Source organism: Carassius gibelio, chromosome B8 (assembly GCF_023724105.1).
Source record: "Carassius gibelio isolate Cgi1373 ecotype wild population from Czech Republic chromosome B8, carGib1.2-hapl.c, whole genome shotgun sequence".
Lineage (NCBI taxonomy): Eukaryota > Metazoa > Chordata > Actinopteri > Cypriniformes > Cyprinidae > Carassius > Carassius gibelio.
In genome coordinates this window covers 13,478,092-13,506,017 of record NC_068403.1, presented here as the reverse complement: position 1 = coordinate 13,506,017, position 27,926 = coordinate 13,478,092, and the positions used below count along the sequence as shown (strand labels likewise).

Below are 27,926 nucleotides of genomic sequence, written 5' to 3'. Positions count from 1 at the left end.
GACCTAATGCACGATTTTGTAGGCTGTGAAGTGCATGAACAGCTTCTTTCTTCCATGATGCTCAGTGGAAGACTACACTAAATTGTCTACTGTGATCTCACTCATAATGTATTGACAATATGAGTCATGCATTTGACACATTAAATTATTTTGCTGGTTTAAAAATAAGTAGGCCTAGTGCATGTTTGCAGCTAAAGTATGCAGTAAGCTTGTTATTGGACTTGGAAACTGCTTGTGCAACCATTTTAATGAGGAAGATCATGCATGGCTTTGGTCACATTATTTGAGAAGTGCATGGGCAATAAAAAATACTCGAATAATTTGGAAATGCATAGCAGCATATCTTGCAATATCTTTACCTGTACACTCTTTCATATTAAATAGGTTTAAATGAAAATTGGGTCACTGACATTATGAGTGTATAGCCGTAATATTGATATTTCACCGAAGATAATTTTACGTATGAAACGCAAAACTCAAGTTTTAACACGATCCTGTCCTCTGAAGTGTGATGTGTCAAACTAACTTGACCGCACGGGCTCACAGCAGTATGTGTCCATCCTCAGACCAATCAGAAAATCGCACCAGTCGCTGCAGCCAATCAGGTGCAGGCCCTGCAAGGTGCATTCTTTTCACCGTTATTTATTTATTTATAAAGTGTTTAATACGAAATACTTTCAAAGATACAGTCTGTTAAAGCAACGTGGTTGGTCTGCAATTATATTTGCGATCTTGGGAATGATCAGTTTGATCAAAAGAAAGAGGGCGTTGATGTATTCTCTTAAGAGGCAGCACTGATGAAATGAGCGCTCGGGATCTTTCGCTGTCACAGGCAGTCTGTGTTTGTTGACACCGTCATACAGGAGGACGACACAGAGGAATTAATGCGTATTTAAACAGCAACACAGTCGTGTTGGAAATACACTGAAGACGAAACATGAAAGGCCTAGAATACTTTATTGCACTTTTATTCTTTCCCATGACATTTGGTGTGGATTTCCTTGTGGAACCAGGCTCGTTTAACGCGCACCGGGTGTATGTGAAGTCTCCCGTAGCCGCCAGAAGTCTATTCGGGACGGGACAGGATGCAGATATTTCTCGTATCCATCACATCCAGAAAAGGAGCGCAGATGATGGACCAGACTCCTGTAATGGGTTGCATGGATTTGAGACCAAGTTGACTCGCAATACGCACAACGTAAGTTCACTCGATGCACCGATGCAGTGGTGTCTCAAAACCTAGAGGTTTTCCCCAAACCCTAACTAGACAGCATTTTTGACAGCATTCGTGCGTTCAATCTGAGAGCTCTCAATGAAAACCACTGAAATATTTAACTTATACCTTAAAACTAACTGGTAAATGTTTTTATGATATGTTTATGCAAATGTTTATGTTAAAACATTTCATTTCTAGCGAGTAACTCAAATAATGACTAAAATTGATGATGATTGGTATCAAATTAATATTAAGTAATATTTAATTTTAGGCTATGTAATGAATAGAAACGAGTAAGTTAACAGTACAAATGGTACTAGTCGTTTCTAAATAATACATATTTTAATTTTCTTTAGCCCACACCAGATTATGTGTAAATAATGTAAAATGTGATTGAAAATGCAAGTTTTCCTTTTTCAGTCGAACATTTTCAAAACGAAATTACTGTTTGAGTGATACGAAGACATGTAAGATTGTATTGTTCTTATTTTTTTCTGTGGTTACTATCACAGCCCTCAGAAGATGTTTTTTTCATGTTGGTTGTGTTTGAAGTTCCTCTTTGACATGTAGGTGTTGTTTGAATTGCATTAGTTGTAGATCCAGTTAAGCTGGTATGATAACCTGTTTAATTATCCTTTTTCCAACCAGCTAGGTCTTTTTAATGCATGCAAATTTTTACTGAACCATATAGCCTACTTTATATTACAAGCAAGTCTTAATATTACAAAATGGAACAGTGAATAACACTGACACTAGTCATTGCAATGTAAAATGACTTCCTTCTCTCAGAAATATTTTTGGTTGCTTCTAGTCAGATGAGCTGAAACAGTCAGGAGGTGTTTGAGGGTTGGTTGAAGCTTTATCTCACCTCTGTTTCACCAACCCTCGGATAAACTTCCTGTGCTTATTACTCACAGACATGTTAACCATTTTAAAACAGTTCTACTGTGGTTTGTCTTTCTGTTGACAGGAACTACCACAGATGCGTTAATCAACAGAAAACAGTCTAAAAGTGTTTTAGGATTATACTTGCACAGACTTTTCAGTCTTTATATAGTGTTTGGATATATGTTCAATTCTAGACAGGGTTCAGATGAAGCCCAGAGCAAGAAAGTGAAAGTATTTTAGTCACTTCATTCTTTCCAGGTGTATTGTGGAGAAATGAGAGAAAGGTAGTCAGAAAACGAGCGATTTGAGATTTTCATGAGACACATTTGCTTTGACAGTGTAATGGAAGTATGTTACTTTTTAAACAGATCAATAATACATCAACTTAAACAAAAACTAATACAAATGACAAAAAACCTAAAACAATAGTTCTTAAAAATGGGTCTGGGGCATGCTTTTAAACAAAAGGTTGGAACTTGGAAGTTTAATATTTTATTTAAAAAATATATAATTTACATAAAAATAAACATCTAAGATGGCAAAAATTGAGATCTAAATAAAAACTTTTCCTCCTCAATAACTACCGATTTTATTGAAAAACATGCAAAACACAAATCTTGAATCTTATGGTATAACAACTTCAATTGTTTAATGATATCGAATATATCAACAATTTTGCCATAATTACAGCTGAAATATAGGTAATATCTTCAAATAGTGCGTTATGTTTTATAATGGGAGGCCTTTAGTCAAAAAGGTTGAGAGACACTTGCAGTATCTAAACCAAACAGATGAAAATATAATACTGTGTTCATATATCATCTTTAGTTTCACAGTTTATTCCACAGTGCACATAGTTGCTTAGTTTCTGATTCAGTGTTTTGTTTAAGGCTGGTATGCGTTTTGCATAGCCTGATAGTGTCTTTCTAGTACATGCAACAAAACCCTAAATGTGTGTGTAAAAACTCTTATAGTTTGTCTATAATGATGCACTTTCAGTATTGATTTTGTTCGATATTAATAAAATGTGTGTTTTTTTTCTTTTCTTCAGTTTACCTTTCTAGATTACAGCCGATCTGTATCTCTGGCCTGGGTGGGGGATGGGACTGGGGTGAGTTTCACTTTTGATTAATTATGTGTGCACACTATCATATGCTGAGATGAAGTCGTTGGAAGAAGCTTCCACCAAGTTTAATTCAAAATAGATAAAGAAATGTTTAGCTTTAGGTTTAAATTTAGATTGTTTAGATAATCTTTCAGAGGGCTGTTCACAAGGCTCACAAAGAAACATAAACACAGCTATCAATATGGCCAAATGTGAACTCATAACCAGTTAGACCTGTCTCATGCCCCCTTGCACATTCAAGGCCAGGTCGAAAAGTCCTTATTTTTACTCTGCCCATCATTGCAATACAAATAATACATACACTACCATTCAAAACTTTGAGTATGTAAGATTAGTTTTTTTTTTTAATGAAGTATCTTTTGCTCACCAAGACTGCATTTTTAGCATCAAACATACATTAAAAACAGTAATTACAGTTTAAAATAATATGATAAAGAAGTAATATATAAAATATTAGAATATATGTAAAATGCAACATAATTACTCTAGTCTTCAGTGTCACATCATCCTTCAGAAAGCATTATTATATGCTGATCTGCTGCTCAGGAAACATTTCCTGAAGATTTGTGTCAAAGTAAATAACTGTCTTCAATCTTAGGTAGTGCTGGCCCTGACAACATTTCATATGCCAATAGTCTTCCTGCGATTCGGTCAGTCTAATCTGTACAGAAGGTGAGCGCTGGTTTTAATCATTTGTTTGTTTTTGTAATACTAATGTAGTATTTGATTGACTCCATTTCTTTTTCAATCGTCCACTCTTTGTGACAGTGAAGACTATGGAAAGTCGTTTAAGGATGTCACAGAGCTTATCAACAACACCTTCATCAGCACTGACTTTGGGATCAATATTGGTCCGGAAAACTCTGGCAAGGTGGGCAAGACATGTCAAAAATCCTCAGATGCAGCATGTCAATCGCAGTAAAAAATAGGCCAGCTGAACTCTCTGTTCTTTGCTGATTTTTCAATACTCAGTGCAGTTACACAGATTGGTGAAAGCACTTTAAAGTCCTGATATTCTTTCCCACAGGTGATCCTCACGGGAGATGCTTCCGGAGGCGGTGGTGCCAGAATTTTCCGTTCAAGAGATTTTGGCAAGAGTTTCATCCACACAGAATTGCCCTTCCAACCGCTAATGCAGATAATGTACAACCCTCAAAACTCAGATGTTCTTGCAGCCATCAGCGACACAGTGAGAGACTTTAAAACATTGGTGTTATTTCCTTATAGACTCAAACTTTTTGACGTCGAATGGAAAGTTACTAAGAGCCATTTAATCAGTTTAAGAGTTAATTAGGGTACATTTTTACACTTACTCCAGAAAGTATGCATTATGACATCTTATTGCATTATTATAGACCTTAGTTTATCTCAAAGTGAAGTTCAAAAATGGCATTAACGCATATTGGGTATCCTGAACTGATAAGAGTTCTTGTTTTGTGCTTGTCAAAATTACATAATAGCATATTAAATATCCTTAGTGTAAATATATGCTATTCACTTCCTCCTCAAGTATATCTTTTAAAAACAATACGATATAAGGCTACATTCATAGTGCTTTTTAATTTTTTTCTATGCTTTTCAAGTGGTGCATAACATCATAACTTAAACCAATATCATCTTACTGCTGTTGTTTCAGCATGATCTCTGGATCTCTAAAGACTTTGGTAAAAAATGGAAGAAGATCCATGAGATGGTGTGTGTGGTCAACTGGTAAGCTTTTTGTGATTGTTCATACTGCTCTAGGAATGAGTTTGTGAAGACACAAGGGGGTTCAGGGTGGAGTGACTATGTAGTAGGGCCTGATTTGTTTTGTTTTGAGCAGAGTTCTGGATCATTCTTTTTACGTCTGCACATCCAGGACACAAAACACAAACATGCAAATACGGCCAATAGAGACATTTCCTGCTGAGTTACCCTGTTTTTCCACACGGCTCAGCTTTCAGATGTCTGAAGAAGCTTGCCTGTTCCAGATAAACTGCTGCATCAAATTTCGGTTGAATTCCCCAGTTTTTTTTAACTTTTATTTATGCACTTGAACAGGGAAGTAGCTATATTGAAAGCATGTTCAGTGAGGCTAATCATTCATTTACACATTTAATGTTTGATTCTGTTTGTTTTGAACATTTTAGTTTTTATATACTTATACTGTATAGGTCCTTTATTCCTTCTCTGAGCGTTCCTGACTGTAGGTTAGTTTCATTCTCAGTGGTCCCTGCAGCCTTCGGGGTAACCTAGTTTTAAAAAAAGAACATTATCCCACCTTTTCTGAAAGAGAGGATCAAAACGGCAGTAGGAAATTGGGTCAGATCAGTCAGACTTTATCTTGAGACCTTGAGTTTACAGTGTATGGCATTAGACATGAAAAGAAGATGTGAAGGTCACACATGACTTCAGAAACCAGAGCAGTCACACCATGCAGTTCCTTTTTAATGGAAATCATATTTTTATTTAAATTACAACATTCAGAATATGCTTGAGTTATAATTTAAGGAAATATCTATATAAGTGTACAGTTTCACAAATGGAGCCATTAGGCTTAGACACTTTATCTACTTAATTAATTCTAACTTGATTATTTATGCCATGGAAAGAAAATGAACAGAATGGAAATAAAAGCACTAAAGTGGGTGATGGAAATTTAGAATTTGAAATGGAAATAGGAAATTTGATTTCATTTATAATGCAGATTACTGTTCTTTTTCAGAGTGCTTGGGATGATTTAGTGTGATACCACAAAAACAGAATACATTCGAAGTGATGACTGTGCTGTTACCACAAATGGTGTCACTTCCTGGAGGATGAACACATTAGAGTACCAGAATAGAAAATTATACGAAGGACAGCTAAATGATACTTCTGAAAAGTATTACTGAGAAGAAACATATGAAATGACTATAAGTTAAAAGATTTTGAGTAGACAAAGGTGAAAAAGTAGGAACATTTCAAAATGGTAATAGCTGCTAAAACCATTAAATTGTAACAAAAGAAGATTAATATTTTACCCAATATAAGAAAATCTATTGCATAATATGGCACATAATATTTTATAGTTATATTGAGACACCATTTTCCTTTGTGTATATATATATATATATATATATATATATATATATTTATATATATACAGTCTGAATCCAGACTGGAGCTTGTAAATCCAGACTGGAGCTTGTTTACTGGATGTAAATCCCGTGGCAAAACATAGAAACAAAATAGAGACATCATTAGCATAGCTGCTGATCCAACAAAGTAAAATTAGTTTAACCCAAGCTAATGAATAAAAATGCACATTTGATCAGAGTAATGGATATGTAATGGATGCAGGGTATTTAACAATTTAACACTAAACTTTATTATCAGAAATGAGTCTGATATCAGTGCACTAAACACTAAACTTCACTTCAGTTATTATAAATGACTTAAAACACAGAATAACAAAATATATAACTTGAATTAGGAAAATAAACAAGGTAACTGTGTAGGGCAAGCAAGCCACTGCCAATCGATCCAATCAAATATTTTTCTGGATTCCATTTTAATGGTTTAAATAAATTGTAATAATCAAATCCATGTCTAATTAATGTCCGCTCACTGCACAGAACAGACGCAGAGAGAGGTGACACTTCACTGGGAGAGTCAGACCTTGTGTTTGTGGGGCAGCACTGGAGAAATCTTCCAATTGAATAATAGCTTAGGTTTATCCAAAAAGGTCACTGGGTTTGTCATTATCTCATTAGGATGTTAAGTAAAGATCATGTTCCATGAAGATATTTTGTAAATATATCAACAACATTAATAATATCAAAATTTAATTGTTGATTAGTAATATGCATTGCTAAGGGCTTCATATGGACAACTTTAAAGGCGAAATTTAGATTTTTTCGCCTTTAAATTTTGCCGCAAAAATTAGATTTTTTTTGGCACCCTCAGATTCCAGATTTTCAAATAGTTTTATCTCGGTCGAATATTTTCATGTGAAAAAATGTACTCGTATGACTAGATTTGTGGACCAGAGTCACATATAATGAATAAGTGACGAGGAATGCGCACCCGAGGTGTTGAAGCAGAGTGCCCATTATATCTCGGGTGTGCATAATATTTTTGAATATATCTAATAATTCAGTCAATTATCATGCTTATACTATAGTTACCACACCTCACAACATTGTTTAGATGTTTCAATTTAAAGGGGGGGTGAAATGCTCGTTTTCACTCAATATCCTGTTAATCTTGAGTACCTATAGAGTAGTACTGCATCCTTCATAACTCCAAAAAGTCTTTAGTTTTATTATATTCATAAGAGAAAGATAGTCTGTACCGATTTTTCCCGGAAAAACATGAGTGGCTGGAGGCGTGACGTGTGGGCGGAGCTAAAGAATCACGAGCGCCAGTAGGCTTTTGTTGAGAGCATTTGGAAGCTGTTACACCGTGAGGACAAAACCAACCAACCATGGCTTACAGTCAGATTCAGCGTATATTTATGATCCAGAATCAGATCCCGAGGCTGAAACTGAACGAAAGCAGCAGCAGCAACGACTCGCTCCGAGCGGGGCTCGAACCCGGGTCTCCGGCATGGGAGGGGACGCACTAACAAGAAGGCAGAGATATTTGAAGCAGTTTTACTCACTGCCAGCGGTTCCAACACACGATCGTGGCCCTTTTTCGTTGGGACTGCATCATCCTTAAGAAATAAACGATATGCAAATCCGTCGTCAAACTGGGCCTTGTGAACAAGCATCTTCGAAATGCAGGGAACAAACAAAAACACTTGCACAACTCCGTTGATGCTCTGTAAAAATAAACTCCGTCCACTGGTCCCTTAATGCTGTTTTTTTTGGTAATCTGTGCAGGGTTGTCTTGCCCTGGCAACTAAAAATACACTTCTTTTGTGACATTTCGCGACGCTCTCGCTCTGATCAGTGAATGCCTCTGCTCTCTCTGCTGTGCTATACGGGAGCGCGCGCTCTTCCGGCAGAAGTGCCTTAGGACCCATATAAGGAAATTCTGCTCCATCTAACGTCACACAGACCCATACTCGAAAAAAACTTTCCGAAACTTGTGACAAACTGGAAGACTAATGCAGCTAATAACTAAGTTATTAGAGAGAGACAGAAAGGGAGGCAGATTAAGCCCAAATTTTAGTTTTAGTTAACTATAACAACAAGTTTGTTGGTGATATTCCAGCAGTGTGGCAACGGAGTCCCTCCCTTAAGATTTGTTTTGACAAGACACCATATGATTTTAAACAATCTTAGCTATCCTGTTACAACAATCCCATGAATTTTAATGGATAATCAATCTCTATGTTACCAGCTTCTTGTTGCATTGTTCATATGTTATTTATAATGCAAAGAAATGATTTGTGTGGTGATTGTCACAAACTATGTCACCTTCCTTGACATTTTAGTGTGCAGCATGTTTGCATTTATTATGCTGCAAACAAATGACTGATCTGAAGTGAACTGACCTGACACCTGTTGTTTTATGATGCCTCCTGAGTTTAATCTTACCGATCAATTCTCTCTTCCTCTTTTTCACAGGGCAATGGATACTCTGTTCTTTTCCACCAACCTTAACGGATCCTGCTGTGAGTAATGTTTATAGCTTTGTTGATCTAAGGTGTGGTGACATGAATGTGTTTGTGTCAATTTTATGTTTATTTCTGCTTTTACATCCTTGTGAGTTAATTTTTATTATTTGCAATAACAACTGGAAATTTCACAGCTATCATTTCATAATATATAATGCAAAAATATATATATATGTATATAATATTCAAGCCTGCAGTTGAAATTTGTATTTGCCCAGCTTATATTTTAATTTGAATTGACTAAATACCAAATATTTTAGTTAGCAAAACATGTGAACACTGGTACATGATCCGCAAATGTGACGATACTACACTGACAGTGGTGCAATCCTCTCTCACACTTGTCCTGAAAGCGGTCATCTTAACGTTGAGCCCAGTTGAGTGAAAGTGTACACTTTTGCACTCTGTTTCCTTTATTTGGCAATGAGTGCATGTGCTTTTTTTGCAAGGTGATTGCGCTAGTGTCAGAGAGGATGATGCAGCATCCTGTGAGTGGTGTTGCTCAAGAGCTTAATAATATTCTTTAGATCAAATTTTGTTAGAAGCTTTTTGAATTAGAATTTAGCATCCCACAGTGGATTTGAGTCAGCAAACCTTGTGTTATTACAATGGAAAAGCACACCAACTCTCCGCTCCATGTGGCATCAGCAACTCATTAAACCATATATTTCTGTAGCAATGTTTCTTCCCTGTTTGGTGTTTTTTTGTCTTCAGATGATAAAGGGGCGCTGGTGCTGAGAAAGTCAGCTGACCTTGGTGTTAACATTAAGACAGTCGCTGAAAGGATCTACTCCTTTGGGATCGGCGGACGCTTCCTGTTTGCATCAGTTATGGCTGGATCAGGAAACGCAATGCTGTCAGCGTCTGAGGTGCGTGATTGAGGGTCTTTCTGAGATTCTGGTGACTATAGGAATGCATAAATGTGATGTTTTAACTGTGTGCATGTTCTTTAGGACATGATACGGGCAATTCATGTGTCGGTAGACAAAGGTGAGACGTGGAACATGGCACAACTTCCTCCTGTCGGCCATGAGCAGTTTTATTCAATACTGGCAGCCAATGATGAAATGGTCTTCATGCATGTAGATGAACCAGGAGGTGTGTTTTTGCTTTTTATTGACCATAACCAAAATACACGTGGTTACATTACAACCTAACCTTGTATAAACCATCATAATATTATCTGTGCTGTTACATAGGTACATTTTATTGGTCACCACTGGCTTATAGCAGTAGCATACTGATTTGTGCTACTTGATAGACCTCAGTGTTTCTGTGTCATTTAACTGTATTGTGTGTGGGTTTTTTCAGACACTGGGTTTGGCACCATCTATGTATCAGATGACAGAGGCACTGTGTATTCCAAGTCTCTAGAACGCCATCTGTATACGACCCCAGGGGGCGAGACCGATTTCACGAACGTCACTTCCCTCAGAGGAGTCTTCACTACTAGTGTGCTGCTTGAAGGTATGACTACATCCTTCACAAGGCGGACATATGCTTGTAAGTCTGTGTGTAAATGTAACATCTGATTGCTCCAGGGGGAGTGCATCACTTAGTATACTGTAATCGATATGGGTAAAAACAATATCACTACAGCAATAGCTAGCTGTTTACTTTCTAGATATAAACTTGAGCATGCATATGATATTTAACATTGCATACACTACTGTTCAAAAGTTTTGGGTTGGTACAATTTTTTTTGTTCTTATATGCTTGCCAAGGCTGCATTTATGATTAAAAATAGAGTAAAAACATTTTCAGTTTTCTAATATATTTTAAAATGTAATTTATATCTGTTGTTAATAAAATGTGTTCTAACTAAATAAGAATATTTATATCTTTAAAAACTCTTACTGACCCAAACATTTAAATGGGAGTGTATATATAATTATCTTTATAGATAATATATAAAAATAGCCATGTGAAATCAGTTAGTTCAAACACCTTAGTTAGGGCTTTTCTAAAAATGATTTTGTGTTTCTCTCGATTTCTCTTTTCTGCTAAAGATGGCTCAGCACAGACAGTAATATCGTTTGATCAGGGAGGTGAATGGGTTCCTTTGAAGAAACCGGAGAACACAAAGTGCGATTCAACAGCCAAAGATCCAGAAAGGGTAAGAACCACTTTTAAGGGAAGTTAGTAATAAGGGAAGTAATAATTGGCCACATGTGGCCAAATGGTTACAATTCTTGTGAAAACTATCTCTATCAGCATGTCTTTGTTTAGCCTTTTGTTTTACTTGCCTTGTGTTCTCTTTCTCCTGTGCAGTGTAGCCTGCATATTCATGCCTCCTACAGCACCTCAATGAAGCTGCAAGTTCCCATGCTGCCTCTGAGTGAACCTAATGCTGTGGGACTTATATTGGCTCATGGTAATGCACACACACTTACTAGAAACAGTCTAAAGTCCAATACTGTTCTGTGAACAATTGAAATATTTTAGTTTTTTTTTTATTCAATTGGCAGTTATAGTAACTGCCACAGAATTGCAAAAACAATGACTTTTCTTTTTCAGGCAGTGTAGGCGACGCAATCTCAATGTTGACTCCTGATGTGTACGTGTCTGATGATGGAGGCTACACCTGGCTGCAGGCTCTGAAAGGGCCGCACCATTATGCCATCCTGGACTCAGGAGGCCTGCTGGTGGCCGTGGAGCACAACGAAGCCAAACCCATCTCTGAGATTAAGTGAGCAACCTCCCTTCAGTGTCATTTTAGTATCAGATTTTATTGTATTAATTTTTTTTTGCACATCATTAAACTAAATTAAAAAGGCAACTAGCTGAAATAAAATAAAATAGCTGAACTGCATATTTGCCAAGCTGAAAAAAGCTGAAAAAGCTGTCTGTTTGTGTGTCCCTCAGGTTCTCCACTGATGAAGGGCAATGCTGGCATGTTTATAAGTTCACCCAGACTCCGGTGTACTTCACAGGGCTGGCCTCAGAGCCCGGTGCCCACTCGTTGAATGTCAGTCTGTGGGGTTATGAAGATGCTCTGATCAGCCACTGGGTAACTTACACCATTGACTTTAAAGACCTGCTGACACGTACCTGTGAGTGAGCAGTTCTCATCAAACCACACAAAATCCAAGGCATGTTATGCTTTATATAATTCAGTTTAGCACAAACTAATCTTTCTGTCTGGTTCCCAGGCCAGGAGAATGATTACGTTCAGTGGCTGGCACACTCAGATGACATCAGCGACCCAGACGATGGCTGCATGCTGGGTTATAAGGAACGTTTCCTGCGTGTGAGAAAGGACTCGGTGTGTTGGATTGGCAGAGATTACATAGTCACAAAACAGCCCACGCCGTGCGCGTGTACACTGGATGACTTCCTGTGGTGAGTGGGAACAGAAGTTATAGCGTTGTTTTTTTTGTCTTCAAATTTTACTTTTCAGTTTTAGTTAGTTTGATGAATGGATCATCATAGTTTTCAAATATGTCAAATATTCTCTGCTGTCCTCCATAGTGACTTTGGATATTACCGTAAAGAGAACAGCTCTGAATGTATTGAACAGGCTGATCTCAAAGGCCACGATCTGGAGATCTGCATCCATGGGAAATGGGAACAGCTACAGACACATGGGTAATGCCCTCTTTATTGTTCTCCGTTTCTTAAGGATTATTGCTTTGTCCTAGCATTAGCCAGTAGACAGTTGAGATTCATCTTGCATCTGGTTAGCACATGCTTGTTCCTGACTCGTTAGGAAAGCTCTAGAAACAACATGCTGATTGTTTCATGGTGTTAATTGTTTAATAGGTACCGAAAGATTCCAGGTGATAAATGTGAAGGAGGGAAAGAACCAGAAAGAAGGGTGATTGACCTGAGCACGAGATGCGTTAGCAACCTGCTGGATCCTCAGATGCTGGTGAGAATGCATTTACCCTGCTGTATATTACTAGTTCAGACATGAGTTTTGAAATGTGTTTTAATTTCACACATTTATACAGTAGTATACAGTATGTATGTGTGTGTGTATACACTGTGTGTGTATACACACACACACACACACACACACACACATATATATATAAATGTTAAATTACACTGCGTTCCAAATTATTATGCAAGTGATATATCAATATATATATCTTTATATCTTTATCTGATATATATATATATATATATATGATATATCTTTTTGTTTGTGTTGTTATTGTGTTGTTTTTCCACATCTTTTTAGATAACTGGTATCAATCTCAGACAGATTTGGTCAATAGTTTGCCAGGTCTTCTTAGGTAAATGGAAACCCTACTTAAAGAGGTAGGTGTAGGTTTCTCTATGTGAGGTTTGGTTAGCAGTGACTGAAACGCAGCTTTAACACCAATGTCAGTCTGCATGGAGAAGATCTTGAGACTCCAGGAGCTTCAAACACCTGTCTGCTGCTCAGCAGTGGCTTTTATCAGCTGGCATTACAATAAAGTTTATTTGTTTGACAGAAACTGTCCTTAATAAATCTTGACCAAGATCTTCTGTGCTCTAAGTCACTCACAAATCTTTTGAAAGTTCAATAATCTCTATTTGCTTTTCACAAAATATTGTTTGTTTTGATGCCTTTTGCAAGACTATGCCTTTTTTTCTTTACTTTTCATCTTCAGAAAGATCTTTCTTCCTCACCATATTTCATGAGAACTGTGACTTGCTTAATAATTTGGAGCAACCTCTTAAAGTAGGGTTTCCATTTACCTAAGATGACCTGGAAAACTATTGACCAAACCTGTCTGAGATCGATACCAGTTATCTAAAAAGATGTGAAAAACCACACAAACAAAAATCAGATTCTTTATTGTTCCCAAATCCTATTGATATATCACTTGCATAATAATTTGGTTACCCAAAAATTTACATTTTAAAGAATACCCTTATCCTTTCATTTAATAATAATATCATTTTAATATTGTTTTGCATTACTTTTAAGATAGCGCTTTTTGTATTTTTGGCCCCAGTCTACATTCACTGTCATTGTAATTAAAAAAAAATGTCCAGCATATTAATCTAACAAATTTTCCTTTTATATGTCAGAGAGAAATAATACATATAGATGAACTGTTTACAATACGATGCATTTAAAAAAGAAGATAAACTTGCACTCATATACCTCTATTTAACTTGTATCTCTGTAATCCACAGACAGATAAATCTAACTCACATAGCTCGGCGCCCATCGTCGCGATCGTCGTAGCCATCCTGCTGACCGCTGTAGTGTTAGGAGCTCTGTTTGTAAAGAAGTACCTCTGTGGTGGAAGGTACGTTTATTCTTCAAAATTGTGAGTGTTTCATATAGAATATATTTAATTGTATTACATAACATAAACAACTGTTCTGCCCATTTATATCTTACAGGTTCCTTGTACACAGATACTCTGTTTTACAACATAATGTGGAAGCCAACGGCATAGATGAACCACTGGACACTGATGTTGCTGGAGCTCCCAATTATGATTTCCATGATGACTCAGATGAGGTACAGATTCGGACCGTCTCACACCAATCAATTAACCTAAACAAGCTGATCATACACCCTCTTAAAAATAAAAAAGGATTTATAAATTGTCCAGGTTTTCAGCTTTGTTTTCCTATTGATATATTCTCTCTACAGTCTTCATACATTGTGTGTACACACATTTATATTGCTTTGACCGTTCTCTGTAGATCCCACCTTATTTGATGCCATGATTGGTCATTATGTAATGCCTGCACGCTATTGGTCAAACTACTTTTCAGTCATTATCTTCGTCAAGTATAAAAAAAAAAGCCAAAACTTGAAAATTGTAGGTAATTGAGAAATCCTAGCCAGGATGCATGGTCACCATCTATTAAGTATTCTACTTTGACATTTCAAATAGTTGTACTTTTCTCTCAAAATGATTGTGTTTGTTTTTCAGGACCTACTTGAGTAGAGAGCATTAGGTGAGCAGAAGACGCTGCGTTTCCTGTCATTCAGGCATTACTGCTGCTTTCTCTTATCTTCCTGAAGCACAAACCAGCTGTCGGCTTTCTCAGACATATAACGTCATGCACTTCCTTGCTTCTCGACCAATGGGAGGGGAACCTGGTTGCTTCTCCACCAATAGGAAGCTGTTCTCATGATAAAAGAGGCTTTTGAATGTAACGCTCCTGAAAGCAGTGAAGAAGGGTTTAAATACTGTTTGTAGGAGTTTCAGTTCTTGCTTTTGACATTGGGGTCCTCTGGGCGCGATTTTTGTTTGATGAGACGCTTGTCAATGGGGTACTTGTAAAATACTTGCTTTCTTTTTATGTACAGATGCCCTTGTGTGAGAGCTAGAGGTATTATTTATCCTCATGGCGATATCAGATTTTTATTTCAGCAGAAATTTTATTTAGCGACACGATACAATGAGTCATATCACACGTACGTGATGCAAGCGTCCCAGGTTTGAATACTGTGCTACTGAACATAGACTGTGTTTATCACTAGAATGTGATCATAACTGCTGTCAATGTCCACTTTGCTGCGTAATTAGTAATGAGGTGCACTAAAGAATATAGCAATAAAATGCTGAGAAACAGTCTATATATTTGGCTTCACAAACAGGGAAATATGTATAATTTTAAATTTATGAGCATTACTTTCGTGAAACTGTGTAGCTATGTTTTAGGCTGTGAGCTTAATAAAGGGGGAATGTGATAATTGGGCAAATAACTGTAAAACATGGAGATAAATTTCACATAATACACAATTAATTTGTGCGCTACCGTCACACTTGAAATAAAGTGATTTCTGCGATGGTTAGGAAAAATGTTGTAATAAATGTTTATATGAAACAAGCAATGATGCAAATGCATGTAAAATATAATACAGGTGTAGTTTATATACAAACTTGCACACTTTGCCAGAATCAAATGTTGTAGTTCAGTAGTTTTGTTAGCTTTCAACATTTGTGCCATTTCTTGGTTCTCGTCTTGACAGCAGGAAACCCCATGTTATCAAGCAGTAAAAAAGTGTGACTCTTTTTTTTTTTTTAACCATTGCGCACATAAACGCATAAAACTTGACTAAGTGACAAAACATTAGCCGCAATAATTTTGCATGTGTGTGCAGCAAAATCCAGTGAGGTGAAAACAGTTCCAGTGGTCTGAAGTCATTGACCATGTGATTTAATTTTGAATATTCAAATGCAATAGAGAAATTTAGCACGTTTCCATGGGTATTTCCTGTTTGCATAGATGTTTGATGTCCGATGCTGTGAATTTTCTATTAAGTGTGTATTTAAAAATTAGTTGTACAGATAATTTGGAGCCATTTTTGGAGACATACCTAAACAAAATTCTCCTATTTTCTTAAAATAAGACCATCTCCATTGCAAAGACTCAGATTATGAGTTACATAGTGTTTAATAGATATACAATCCTCGTGTATGTTTTGATTCAAGTGCCTAGCATGAAGGCATAGCTTATGCCTTCCAATGAAATGTAATGTCATCTTAAGTAAGAGAACAATCACTTATTATTTGTGTGAACTTTTTATACAACAAAATAACAATTATGCCCTCAAATGACTTAATTCTTGTTCCTAAACTGAGTTGCTCTCCATGCTTGGGGTAGTAAAAGATGCAGTGCAAATGAAATTTTAAATTATATGATTTCCATTATAACAGTGATTTTATTTATGAGAGGAGTTGTACTTTTCTTGCTGAGCAAAATCAATGTATATAACAGTTGTGAAGCTCTGTACATATACGGCAATTCCGACTTTGTATGTTTTATTTTTGCTTTGTATATTTGGAACAGAACTGTATGTTTGAGAAATAAATTGATTTGTCCCACTGATGTTGTATTCTTTATTTCTGCTTTTTAGTTTGTACGTAAGAGCGAAAAAAGCAAATACAACAGAAAAACTAACAAATGTAAAGGGAAAAATAATCAAATTTAAAGGGTAGGACAGCTTCTTCTTAGCAAATTGTAACAAGTAATATTCACAAAAGAACAGGCCTAGACTTGAGCAACAAGTGTTTTGATAAACATGGATGATTTGGCCGCATAGCTCAAACCCTGTACAGGAAGTTGCCTTCAGTGTCAAAAAACTCCTTTCCCTTCTGTTCCACTGAACTGGGCTTTTCCTTCAGTGTTTGTGCGATGTGCTCTAGTTCTTCCTCGGTCAGGATCACTCCATCCCATTCCTCCTCTAACTCTGTATCATCGCTCACGTCCACTTCAGCTTTAGAGTCAGGCTGCTGGTGTAAAGTAGGAGTCACTTTCTGTTCAGCTGATAGCTGAGATGGTAGTATGTTCCCACTAGAGGGCACGAGTCCAGTGTCAGTCTCCCTCACTGCAAGCGCTCCTGTACTCAGAGCTGTCAGGGCACCTGTGTTTCCAGAGGGGAGTACGGACTGCTCAGTTTTGCCATCTCTGAGAAACTGTGGCCCACTACTAGCTGACACTTTCCAGTCCTGCTTTAGCTTTCGGACTGCTGATGGGGTGAATTTGCTGCGGAGGACTCTGGAAATGACATCAGGGCTTACAGAGAAACCCTCTGCTAATCTCTCTAGTGTCCATTCTTCTGGGGACTCCTGCTTTAAGTACCTGTAAAAGAAAGGCCAAGCAGATAACTGTAATATTTTTGGGATAGGCCTACGATATGTTATTATATACAGCTAAACATTATTTTATTAGGTTATCAAAAGCAGAAATGTACAGAATTTTGTCAGAAAACTAAAGATTATATTAAATACACTGTAGTTCAGAAGTTTTGTACATTTTTTTTTATTTCAGAAGAAATTAAATGAAATGTAATTTTGCAAGGATGCATGAAATTTATAACAAATTACTTTACAGACATTTATATTACAACAAAATATTCTCATTTCAAATAAATGCTGTTCATTTTAATGTTTCTATTTGAAGAATTCTGAAAAACGTGTCTTGTTTCCACAAAAACACAAATGCAGTACAACTGTTTTCAACATAAAATAATAAGGAAATGTTTCTTGAGCAGCAGTCAGCAAATTAGAATAATTTCTGAAGGATCATGCAAGACTGAAGACTGAAGTAATGACTGCTAAAAAAATCAGGAATAAATTACATTCTAAAATATATTTAGAAGGAAAATGTTGTTTTAAAATGTAATAATATTTCACAACATTGCCGTTTTTACTGTATTTTGATCAAATAATCATTTAAACAAATCTTTCTGACCCAAACTCTTAAATAGGAGTGGCCATAGCAAATAGATGAACATCTAACATGCAAAGCTTAACAAATATTAAAATGACTTAAGGCAAGGCATGTCATGCAACTGAATGCTGGTTATTAACATACAGTTATATAAAAATGTTTGACCAATCAGAATCAAGTATTTCAGACATATTCATACTGATACCTTATCTGCTGAATAGCGTCCCAGCTTAGTCGTCTCTCTAGGGCTCCAGGATTGTTCATTTTCTTCTTGATGATGTGAAACTTTGCTGCTTTACGCCTTCTCCTCTCTTCACTGCACAGGAAATAATGTTAATGCACGAAGACAGCAATATTTGCTTTTGTGCTTCTGTATAAGGACTCACCTAATAATAGAGTTCATTTTGGCTTCTACTGCATCCATATCATGGTCATCTTCAAACATGTCTTCCTGTTGTCTCTGTTTTGGATGAGAATCAGGATACCTCTGTGACATCCAACCGTATGCATCTCGACTGGCATGCCGACAAACCCGGCAAGCAGCAGGTCCTGGGAGAGGGGCCAGTTTGGTGGCCAACATATGGGCCATTCTCCACAGGGTGCCCATTCTGTACAGTCAGAGACACAAAGACTGTAACATTTAAAATTGCAATTTAATCCAATATAAAAAGGAATCTTTATCAAACAATATCCATAATTCGATAATAAGAGTGAAGAGTCTGATTAAAAGTCTGAAGAAAAGCATACACTGAAAGTAAAGGATTTTTTGTGCATTTGTAAGTTTTGAATTTGCATCTTTAGATTTCAAATACAAAACATGCAATACACACAATACATTTTTCCCATGCACTGCTATTTTTTTACTGGCTGTTGACAGTTTCTGATTTATAAAGTGATAAATGTCTCTTAAAAAACCTTAAACATTTAGCAAAATAATAATACAAATAATTTTTAGATTTTTTTGCAATCTACAGATTTCTCTTCTGTAAATGTATGCAAATTTCTGCAGATAAATTGTAAAAATCCATCATGTGCCATTTTAAACATAACATTTCAGAAAACATGTAAAAAGAAACAACTGTCATAATGTATTGTGCTTAATAAACTGGGAAAGTATGGTAAGATCTATATTTTTTTATTTATACCCTATTCATCTGTGGTGTTTCAAAATAAAATAAAACACATTATTTAATTAGATAAATGTTTAAATTTGTAAAACAGAGCATTTTAATTTCATTACATGTGCGTTATTTCTACGTTACATCACTTGACACTTACCAAAAAAAAAGCTAATTTATCAAATTGAGCATTTAAATTTTCTTACAAAAAGGTCAAATTTACCGTCTTGATATTCATAACCCAAACTTTGGTCTTATACAACCATATAATGTCTAAAACACTATGTGAACACACACAGAACATAAACAGTGCCTGTAAAACCATAGACGTAAAACACTCACATGTCCCTCTGCTCTTCTTTCACGTGACATTACACCGGAAGCATATCATTTAACCACGCATGCGCACCAGTCATTCGATGATTTCCGACTCGGATCGTTCACACTCGGCAAAACTCGGCTCCGTTCGCCGATCGCATGCGTCAAGCCTGCCCCCTTTCTTCTCTGTGTGGCTCATTTTGCGCCATTTTGTCCGCACCACTGTGGTGATTGGGTTTTTGAGATCTGTAGTGGAGCCAATCAGAAGGGTACCGGACAACCGGAGAAACGGTAAAGGGTTGCGCTTGCTCTAAAGGGAAATGGTAGATGACAACACGGATTGGTTTGTCAGTGACCAACCAAATGACTAATTCTGAAAAATACAGAAATCAAATCGGTTAATGCGAGAGGGAGTGAGCGCGAGCGAGCGCAGACACTGTACATGAATGATACTGTTAGTGCAGTCTAAAACAAAGACAGACCCGCTAATGTTTGTATAATATGGGGCTGTTTTTGTACTAATTAAAGAGCAGGTTAAATTTCAGCCCATTTTAGTTTACGTTACCTTTGTTTGCTCACAATAAGGGGTAACGTAACGTGAAATGTTGTTTGCCAGACAAACCATGCACCTAGAAGAGGTTTGTGAAATGATTCCAATATGCAAATTATTTACCTTCTTGTCAACTTTTCAGCCATTAACTGTGTATGTGTAGCTAAAAACATCGGACATACCCTAATTAGGTAAGATAAAATGCTGTACATTATGTTAAGCACCTTTAACAAGGAAACCGATTCAGTCTCAAAATACACCTGGCTTCTGGCCCAAACCTGCAGTTAGGGACAACATCAGACCAACCCTGGTTTTCATAGAAAACTACTAGTTTTGGTTATACTGACTAATACGTGAATAATCTTTTTAAATGTTTTAATAATAAATTAGGTGAGGAAGGAGAGATGGAGCAATATACTGCTACAACCAGTGGGGATCAGATAGTGGTGCATGCTGCCAATGGACAAATCCAGCAGCAGGTAAGAGTAAAGGTAAACAGGTTGCTGTTTAATAAGTTACTTTTAATATGGAAAAAAAATACATTGAGTGTGGTTTTAATTCGTTTTTCCATGCATTTTTAAACTTATCTGAATTGTAAATTGCCAACTGTATATCAGGTGCAGTAGTATTTTAAAAATAGCAGGAAAGAAATCTGCTTCAGGAAGTGCTTTCCAATTAAAGGAAAGGACTGGGTAAATAGTTATTGTAGTGGCCTACAGTATCTCTCCTTTGAAGTGAACTTTCTCAATCCTGATAAAAGCAAGGTTTATGTGACACAAGCACACCCAGTGTGTTTTGCAACATGCTTTTAAACAGAAATGTGAGTCAGAAAGAAAATATTTGTTTTTCTTTGAGGTCTATATTACCTATAAGCTATATAAATAACAGGGGTTTTTTTTTTTGGGGGGGGGGGGGGGGGGGGTGTCAGGACAAAGTAGCTACTGAATTATTTCTATAGAACTGGTTGTCGAACATACCGGAAAACTTTGCTCCTCTTATTAAAAAGTTGCTAAACTGTTAGGAAGTATAAAATAAAACACAAACATTAGTAGTGCATTTACTAGTACTTTAAGAGATGATACAGAGCAAGGTGTGATGTGGGCATGTCCACAGGCTCAGGGCACCGTAACAGCTGTACAGCTGCAAACAGAAGCACCCGTGGCTACAGCTGCAGGGCAGCAAGTGCAGACGCTCCAGGTAGTTGTGTGAACTCCGACCTTCAGGCTTGTGATGTTGCATGCATCATGTCACACTGTCTGTGAGGATGTCAGCTCATCAAGCATGATTAGCTTTCACTTACAAAAAATCATGATCCGGGTCGTCCAGTGAGCTTTCCATGTTCCATGGAAATGTGGCATCAAAGCAACTTCTCCAGAGTTTTTCGCCTCTTTTAACAGGTAACCCATTTAAGTGGGATTATCCTTGTTTCGGCCTTTGTTTTGGCCGTGGAAGCATGATAGCGGGCCTCATTCTGAACGCACTTCATTTAGAGAATCATTTGCCTTTTCTTCATTTTCATTTATTTAGACAAGTAAACGACCAACAAAAAACGCATTAAAATTAAGATACAAATTATATAAAACAAAATTTGTTCCAAGGAAAAGAATTCTACAAACAAAACATATGAAGTGGTCAAAAAATTATGTCTGACCCACTTCCCTTCTTCCGGCATTCTGCCATTCGGTTTTCCGCCCCTTATGACGTTTACAATTTCTTAATTAGCAAATTGAACTAAACAAACCACAAACCAATAATATTTAAACTAATAATATAACGAAAATACACTTTCTTAAATGGCTGCAACAATCCTCTTTTAATGTGTCTGGAACAGAATTTATAAAGAAGAGCTTGTAGAATAGCTGTGGACATGGTACTATAAGATCACTTGTGTTTGTCTTCAGTGTGTGTTGCACATTATAACCACTTCACAGTGATCAAACACACACAAATTCACAGCACTGGATGGATTTTGATGAACTGCATGATTGTCTTTTGAGTGGATTCTCACTACGATCATGTTTGTGTAAAAATACAAACATGGAATGGAAATCTATCTACCTCATGACAGCCGTTACCACCAGGCCAGATTACAGGGCCCTTAATAATTAGTATTATTTATTATAAATTAACCTGAAAAACTTGGCTGGATTTTTCAGGTTCCATTATAAGTGTTGCCATATACCCTGTGTAATGCCTCCAGCTGCATGTGCAGGTCTAATATTGTGTTGATTATCTATATCTGACCCTAACGTTCAGTGTGCGCTCAGGTCCAGGGTCAGCCGCTGATGGTCCAGGTGAGTGGCGGGCAGCTGATTACATCCTCAGGTCAGCCCATCATGGTACAGGCCATGTCTGGAGCTCAGGGCCAGACGATCATGCAGGTGCCTGTGTCTGGAGCTCAAGGCCTTCAGCAGGTAAGTGCAATTCTGCTTGTCAGTGTGGGGAAAGCCACTTCAATAGATAATGATCTTAATATCTTACTATTAATGCTAATAGGTGATGATTTTATGAGACTTGAGAATTGTATTTTTTATTTCATGAAGCATAAATTCATTTTTTGTTATTTTGTGTGGTTTATAGAGTGTATTGTTGAAATCAATATCTGTATTTGTTTGTATATGTAGATCCAGTTGCTTCAGCCGGGTCAGATTCAGCTGCAGGGAGGTCAAACTCTGCAGCTGCAGGGTCAGCAGGGTCAGGCTCAACAGATCATCATACAGCAGCCCCAGACTGCCATTACTGCGGGCCAGAACCAGGTCTCAACACACTCTGTTCTCTTCTCTGTTTAGTTGGACTATACTTGGATTTGGAAGTATTGGGGATTTTAATGCCCAAAAAGAGGGAAAATGCTGCGCTAGTAACTATAATTACCTTAGCTTGTGCAGCCGATAAGGCAGATTTGATTACTTCACACAGGTTTTGTCATATGGACTATATAAATGAACTTGGGTTGTGTTTCACAGGGGCAGCAGATTACAGTTCAGGGACAGCAGGTTGCCCAAACAGCTGAAGGACAAACTATTGTGTACCAGCCTGTGAATGCTGATGGCACAGTTCTGCAGCAGGGTATTTAAATACATACAATATCTGTCTTCTCTTAATGTAGAATTGTACATAATGTACAATTAATGTGTTAAATCTGGTATGAACAACATAATATGGATGATCAGTCACAGTTTGACAAGCATGATTATACCTTTCTTTACACTTGTACTGAAGGTTATTTAGGTTAGAACTATTTGTTCTTTCCCCTCCATAGGCATGATCACCATCCCAGCAGGCACCCTGGCAGGCACTCAGATTGTCCAGGCAGCAGGGGCTGCTAACACCTCCACAAACAACAGCGGGCAGGGCACAGTTACCGTTACCCTGCCAGTATCTGGAAACATGGTGAACGCTGGGGGAATGGTCATGGTAAGACCTCCTGATGAGGTATCTAACAAACTTAAACCATCCCCTTAATTCATCATCAGAGGTGTGGGGGTGTGCATGCTGTGTTAAATCTCAGTCACCTTGCTTTTGAGCTGGCCTTTTCACATGCAGAAATACAAGTGATTTTACCTTAAAGAAATTGCTCACCCCGATGTTTTTCCAAATGTTTAAGTAATTTTCGCTCTCTCTATATATAATCAAAAATTCTTTATATTTTCATTTATTTCAGTTACCAAGAAAACAATCTGGATCTGGGATCCGGTCTGTCAAGTTTTACAATGACAAAAAGTACCATAAGTGTATCAAGAAAGTGGTGAAATTGAAGTAATGCACTCAAACTCAAAAATGACACCTTTAGATAAAATGATATCAGTTTGATGTGAGCAGTTTCAGATTAACTGATGATGAAGTTTGATTATTCAGAAGTGGGACTGAGATACCAGAGGTACAGAGGAGGGGAAGTTTATTAGTGATTTGCATCATCTCAAAAAGCTATTTTATGACTTAAGAAGATTTGAAAAGAAATATCATGCCATATTTTCAAATATTAATTCAAACTGGCCACTTTTATTAAATTAATGGTGAATGGTGCTTTCTGTCATTTGTCACCCTAGATCCCTGGTTTCACTTTCATTACATGAAGAAAGTGACTGGGATTCAGTTTCTTTGTGTCATACAGGTTTGGAATAACATGAGGGTGTAAATAATGGCAGAGAATATATATGGGAACTATTCTTTTAATACATAATAAAACAAAATAATAAAAAAATACCTATTTTCATAATAAAAAATCCTAGTTTCAGGAATCTTACTAGAACTTGATGATTTACTCAGAAGCAAGTGATAAGTGGTGACCTCCATCCACTGTGTGTTAATCTTTAGCACTGATTCAAGTGTAAGGCTCTTCACAAATGATCCACTCAGGTGTTCTGTGGGTGTCCTTTTCTCACACTAGTGTGTCGTCATATTTCAGTCCATATTACATTAGCTGTCACCTGACTGATCACTGAATTGCTAATAATTTGATTTGATTTGAATGATTGGAGTTGTTACATTTGCAAATACATTTTTATGTGTTGGACAGCCGACTGAATTTAATTCTGTGTGCTCCTTTCTTGCCCGCTCTGCCAGATGGTGCCTGGTAGTGGTGCTGTGCCAGCCATCCAACGAATCCCTCTGCCAGGGGCCGAGATGCTCGAAGAGGAGCCGCTGTATGTTAACGCCAAGCAATATCATCGTATCTTAAAGAGACGCCAAGCTCGTGCCAAGTTAGAGGCAGAGGGCAAGATCCCTAAAGAAAGAAGAGTGAGTCTTCTTCCTCTGAATGCCTAAATAGGCATTTTGACATGAACTATGGCTCATATCCAGGCTGATTCCTTATTCTCTCCTACAGAAATATCTTCACGAGTCACGGCACAAACACGCCATGCAGCGGAAGCGTGGCGATGGGGGACGGTTCTTTTCACCGAAAGAGAAAGAAGAAATGGCCTTGGCCATGCAGGTGAGAGCGCAGGGCCATGTCAAGCAGGAAGACCTACGCAATGCTACCGAACTCACAAGTGCACATTGGCTGCCCGAGCACACTTCGCCCCTCGCATAGACACTCATCTCTGCTCTCATTGAGACCCTTAGCAGATTCATTCTGGCTCCTTTCTTTGTGTGACATGCTGCCATTGACTGCTCTTGCACGCGTCACCTCCTGTGTTGTCCCGTACTTGTTGCCTGCTTGATTCTGTCCCATCATGTCTCATTGCTAGTTAAGCATTCGTGTGTGCAGTCGGCATGATCTGCTGTGTGGTATTTTGTGACCTGTCTATCTGAACTTGCCATATTTAACAGAAAAAGATAATCTCTTCACTGTCATGACATAATCAGGATGAAAACGCTGATATTTCCTGCATTCTATTGATGCAGCTCTTCAAGAGAATTGCTAATGTTATGGGTCTGACTTTATCATGTGATTGTCTGTTTAATCCAAGCACACTATTATTATTATTAACAGGATGGTGGTTTAAGAAAGCATGAATGCTTATCATTGGCAAACTGTGTCAGTTTCAATTATGAAATCACTGCATAAAAAATATGAAAAAGATTTTTGAGGGACCAGTTTAAAAGAAACATTGTTCGAATATATATATTTATATTTGTTGTTTTCTGCATTTCTTTTGAGGAAGCATTTCTGTTGTTGGTTTTTTGTTTGGTTTGGATCTGGTTCTGTGCATGTTCTTGGATTTCGTACCCAAGCAGTGTTGTCACTGTGTTCATTTTTGTCACATGTTGTGATTTTTATTCTGAATAAACATTCTGACTGACTTCCAAAAGGTTCACTTGCAAAAAGAACACTTTGTAACCACATTACACTACTGTTCAAAAGTATAGGATCAGTAAGATTATCTTTCTTTGTGTCAGTAAATGTTACAAATTCTATTTCACATACATGCTGCTCTTTTGAACTTTATTAATCAAAGAATCCTGAATAAATGTATCAGTCCCTCAAATATATTAAGCAGCACAACTTTTTCAACTTTGATAATTACAAGAAAGGTTTCATGAGTTCATGGGGGTTCACCTGACATTGAAGACTGGAATAATGGCTGCAGAAAAGCAGCTTTGTGATCACAGGAATTAAATAAAAATATGAAACACTTATTCTGGATTATAATATTTCGTTGTATTTATTATATCATAGTTTTGAACTAATAAATGCAGCCTTGATGAGTACAAGACACTTTCAAAAACATTAAAACTGAATTGTGATGCATGTTCCTGTTCATCAAGTCTTGTCAAATCATTTTTATATTATTTAACGTTAAACAGGTCTATAGATCAGAAGTCTAAACAGCTGCCCTTCTCGGAAATCCATGAGTTGACAGTTTGCTAAACATAAACCTTTCACTGTTTTCACTTGGTTATTCAGTCCTTTTCTTGATGCTATAAATCACGGTGTCCCAACCCTAGTGAAAACTCTTGTGTGTGGAATGTGTTTAGAGGTGCTGAGTGAAGCATATCTGAATTGGGTTTGAAGGTAATGATTGACCCTCTTCCTCTTCCATTCCCGTGCAGGAGCAACAGGACCAGAACCAGACCGGAGACGAGGCCGTGGCACAGATGATCCGGGTGTCATAGCACTAGAACTTCTACTCTGTTTTTTAAGTGACTGTTAAGGCCTACATTTTCACCATTGTGAATCACTGTCTCCAAAGCAACACTAACAGTCAGTCCTAATTCATCATGACCTGTGTTCCTCCCTCTTCTACTAAAAGGAGGGGCCCATCTGTTTTCGCTCTTTGGTCTTGTATTTCTCCAGAGGACACACATAGAGCCATTACTGTTAATGTGCAGCGTAATGAATTCAGCGTGTGGTTTAAAAAGCAATTAAATAGCAAAGAAAAAATTGGTGATCAGTCCATAGAGAGAGAGAGAGAATACGCAGTTAGTAATGAGGTGGCAGTAGAACAAACAAGAAATTTGGCAACGAACTGAGTGAAGACCAAGGCGAGCTGTTTGACCTTTTTTTTTTACATCATGGACAGTTCTTGTCAGGTTTATGAACTTAAAAGTGGGAAGTTAAATGGAAAAGACATAGGTTTATCTCTTACAAGCTAATTGTGGTGTTGTTAAGCGTGTTGTAGATGTTTGGCATGGGGAAAATGGCACTGGGAAAACAATACAGACTAAAAAGGGCAAGATTTTTCGGAAATCAGCCCTCATCACCAAGGAAACATCGGGTGTATAATGTGTTCTTGTTTCCCAAGCTTTTAATACAGATTTCACCCATAACATGAAGTCATTTTACATTAGTGTTTTGATATAACATTCATTTGTAATTTGAGTGAGGTTTGTGTATCCAGTCACTGTCTTCCTGGCTAATCTAGTTCCTACATGGAAAGTTCATGTGAATGGAGTTATGTTGGATATTGAAGTCATTTAAACCTGTATTTTGATAAAAATTGTGTGCAAAACACATTGTGAAAGATCTTGCTTTGTGAACTTGCCTTTATTGTTATAATCTATGTGAGCTCAGGAAGGCTGTAAATGATCCTAATTCAAACAGTGTTTTAATCTACTTAGCTGCGAATGAAATCAGATATTTCAAAGTAGTGCCATTGGCTCTCAACTATGGGGATGGGGCCCAGTAATTCTTACAGTCATTTACATTTAGTTATAGTCATTTACATGTATATATATATATATATATATATATATATATATATATATATATATTTGTATATATATATATATATATATATATATATATATATATATGAACATTGCTGAGATTTTATTTTTTTTTTACAACAAATAAAAGAGTGTTACATATCAGCTTAGTTAAGAGGAATACTATCTTGGAGAAAGAGGGGCAAAAGGTTAAGAAGCACAGTTTTAAAGTGACAGTTCTCCCATAAATGCCTATTGCAACCAGAAGACTGCATAATAAGGCCTTAAATGGGATATTTTACACAAAAATAATTTTTCAGATTTGTATGACTTTGTTTAGTGGGTTACAAAAAGAGATGCTCCCTGCACTTACCGTTTGCTTTCATTGATACTGA

At 37.1% G+C, this 27,926-nt stretch overlaps 3 protein-coding genes across 12 annotated transcripts; 2 read left to right on the top strand and 1 right to left on the bottom strand.

Annotated features, from left to right (window-relative positions):
• The first annotated feature begins 670 nt into the window (after positions 1–670).
• sort1b (sortilin 1b) lies at positions 671–16,611 on the top strand. The gene is made up of 20 exons (XM_052563050.1): positions 671–1,198; positions 3,156–3,215; positions 3,829–3,902; positions 3,999–4,101; positions 4,258–4,419; positions 4,867–4,940; positions 8,768–8,814; positions 9,532–9,686; positions 9,771–9,915; positions 10,129–10,284; positions 10,827–10,933; positions 11,089–11,191; positions 11,335–11,506; positions 11,683–11,870; positions 11,970–12,159; positions 12,289–12,405; positions 12,580–12,688; positions 13,951–14,066; positions 14,164–14,284; positions 14,706–16,611. The coding sequence occupies exons 1-20, from the start codon at positions 938–940 to the stop codon at positions 14,718–14,720; spliced, it is 2,475 nt and encodes an 824-aa protein (XP_052419010.1). The 5' UTR covers positions 671–937; the 3' UTR covers positions 14,721–16,611.
• ngrn (neugrin, neurite outgrowth associated) lies at positions 16,609–19,552 on the bottom strand. Its single transcript, XM_052563063.1, has 4 exons — positions 19,416–19,552; positions 18,342–18,563; positions 18,161–18,271; positions 16,609–17,364 (listed from the first exon to the last, which is right to left on the bottom strand). The coding sequence occupies exons 2-4, from the start codon at positions 18,560–18,562 to the stop codon at positions 16,827–16,829; spliced, it is 870 nt and encodes a 289-aa protein (XP_052419023.1). The 5' UTR covers position 18,563; positions 19,416–19,552; the 3' UTR covers positions 16,609–16,826.
• On the top strand, positions 19,468–27,349 carry nfyal (nuclear transcription factor Y, alpha, like). 10 transcript variants are annotated; one of them, XM_052563058.1, is made up of 10 exons: positions 19,468–19,682; positions 20,332–20,420; positions 21,055–21,141; positions 22,209–22,355; positions 22,566–22,697; positions 22,905–23,007; positions 23,201–23,355; positions 24,505–24,678; positions 24,767–24,874; positions 26,437–27,349. In XM_052563058.1, the coding sequence occupies exons 1-10, from the start codon at positions 19,475–19,477 to the stop codon at positions 26,497–26,499; spliced, it is 1,266 nt and encodes a 421-aa protein (XP_052419018.1). In that variant the 5' UTR covers positions 19,468–19,474; the 3' UTR covers positions 26,500–27,349. The 10 variants fall into 10 exon arrangements, with proteins under 10 accessions (XP_052419018.1, XP_052419017.1, XP_052419022.1 ...); XM_052563057.1 differs by having other exon boundaries at positions 23,201–23,373; XM_052563062.1 differs by lacking the exon at positions 21,055–21,141.
• Positions 27,350–27,926: the final 577 nt, after the last annotated feature.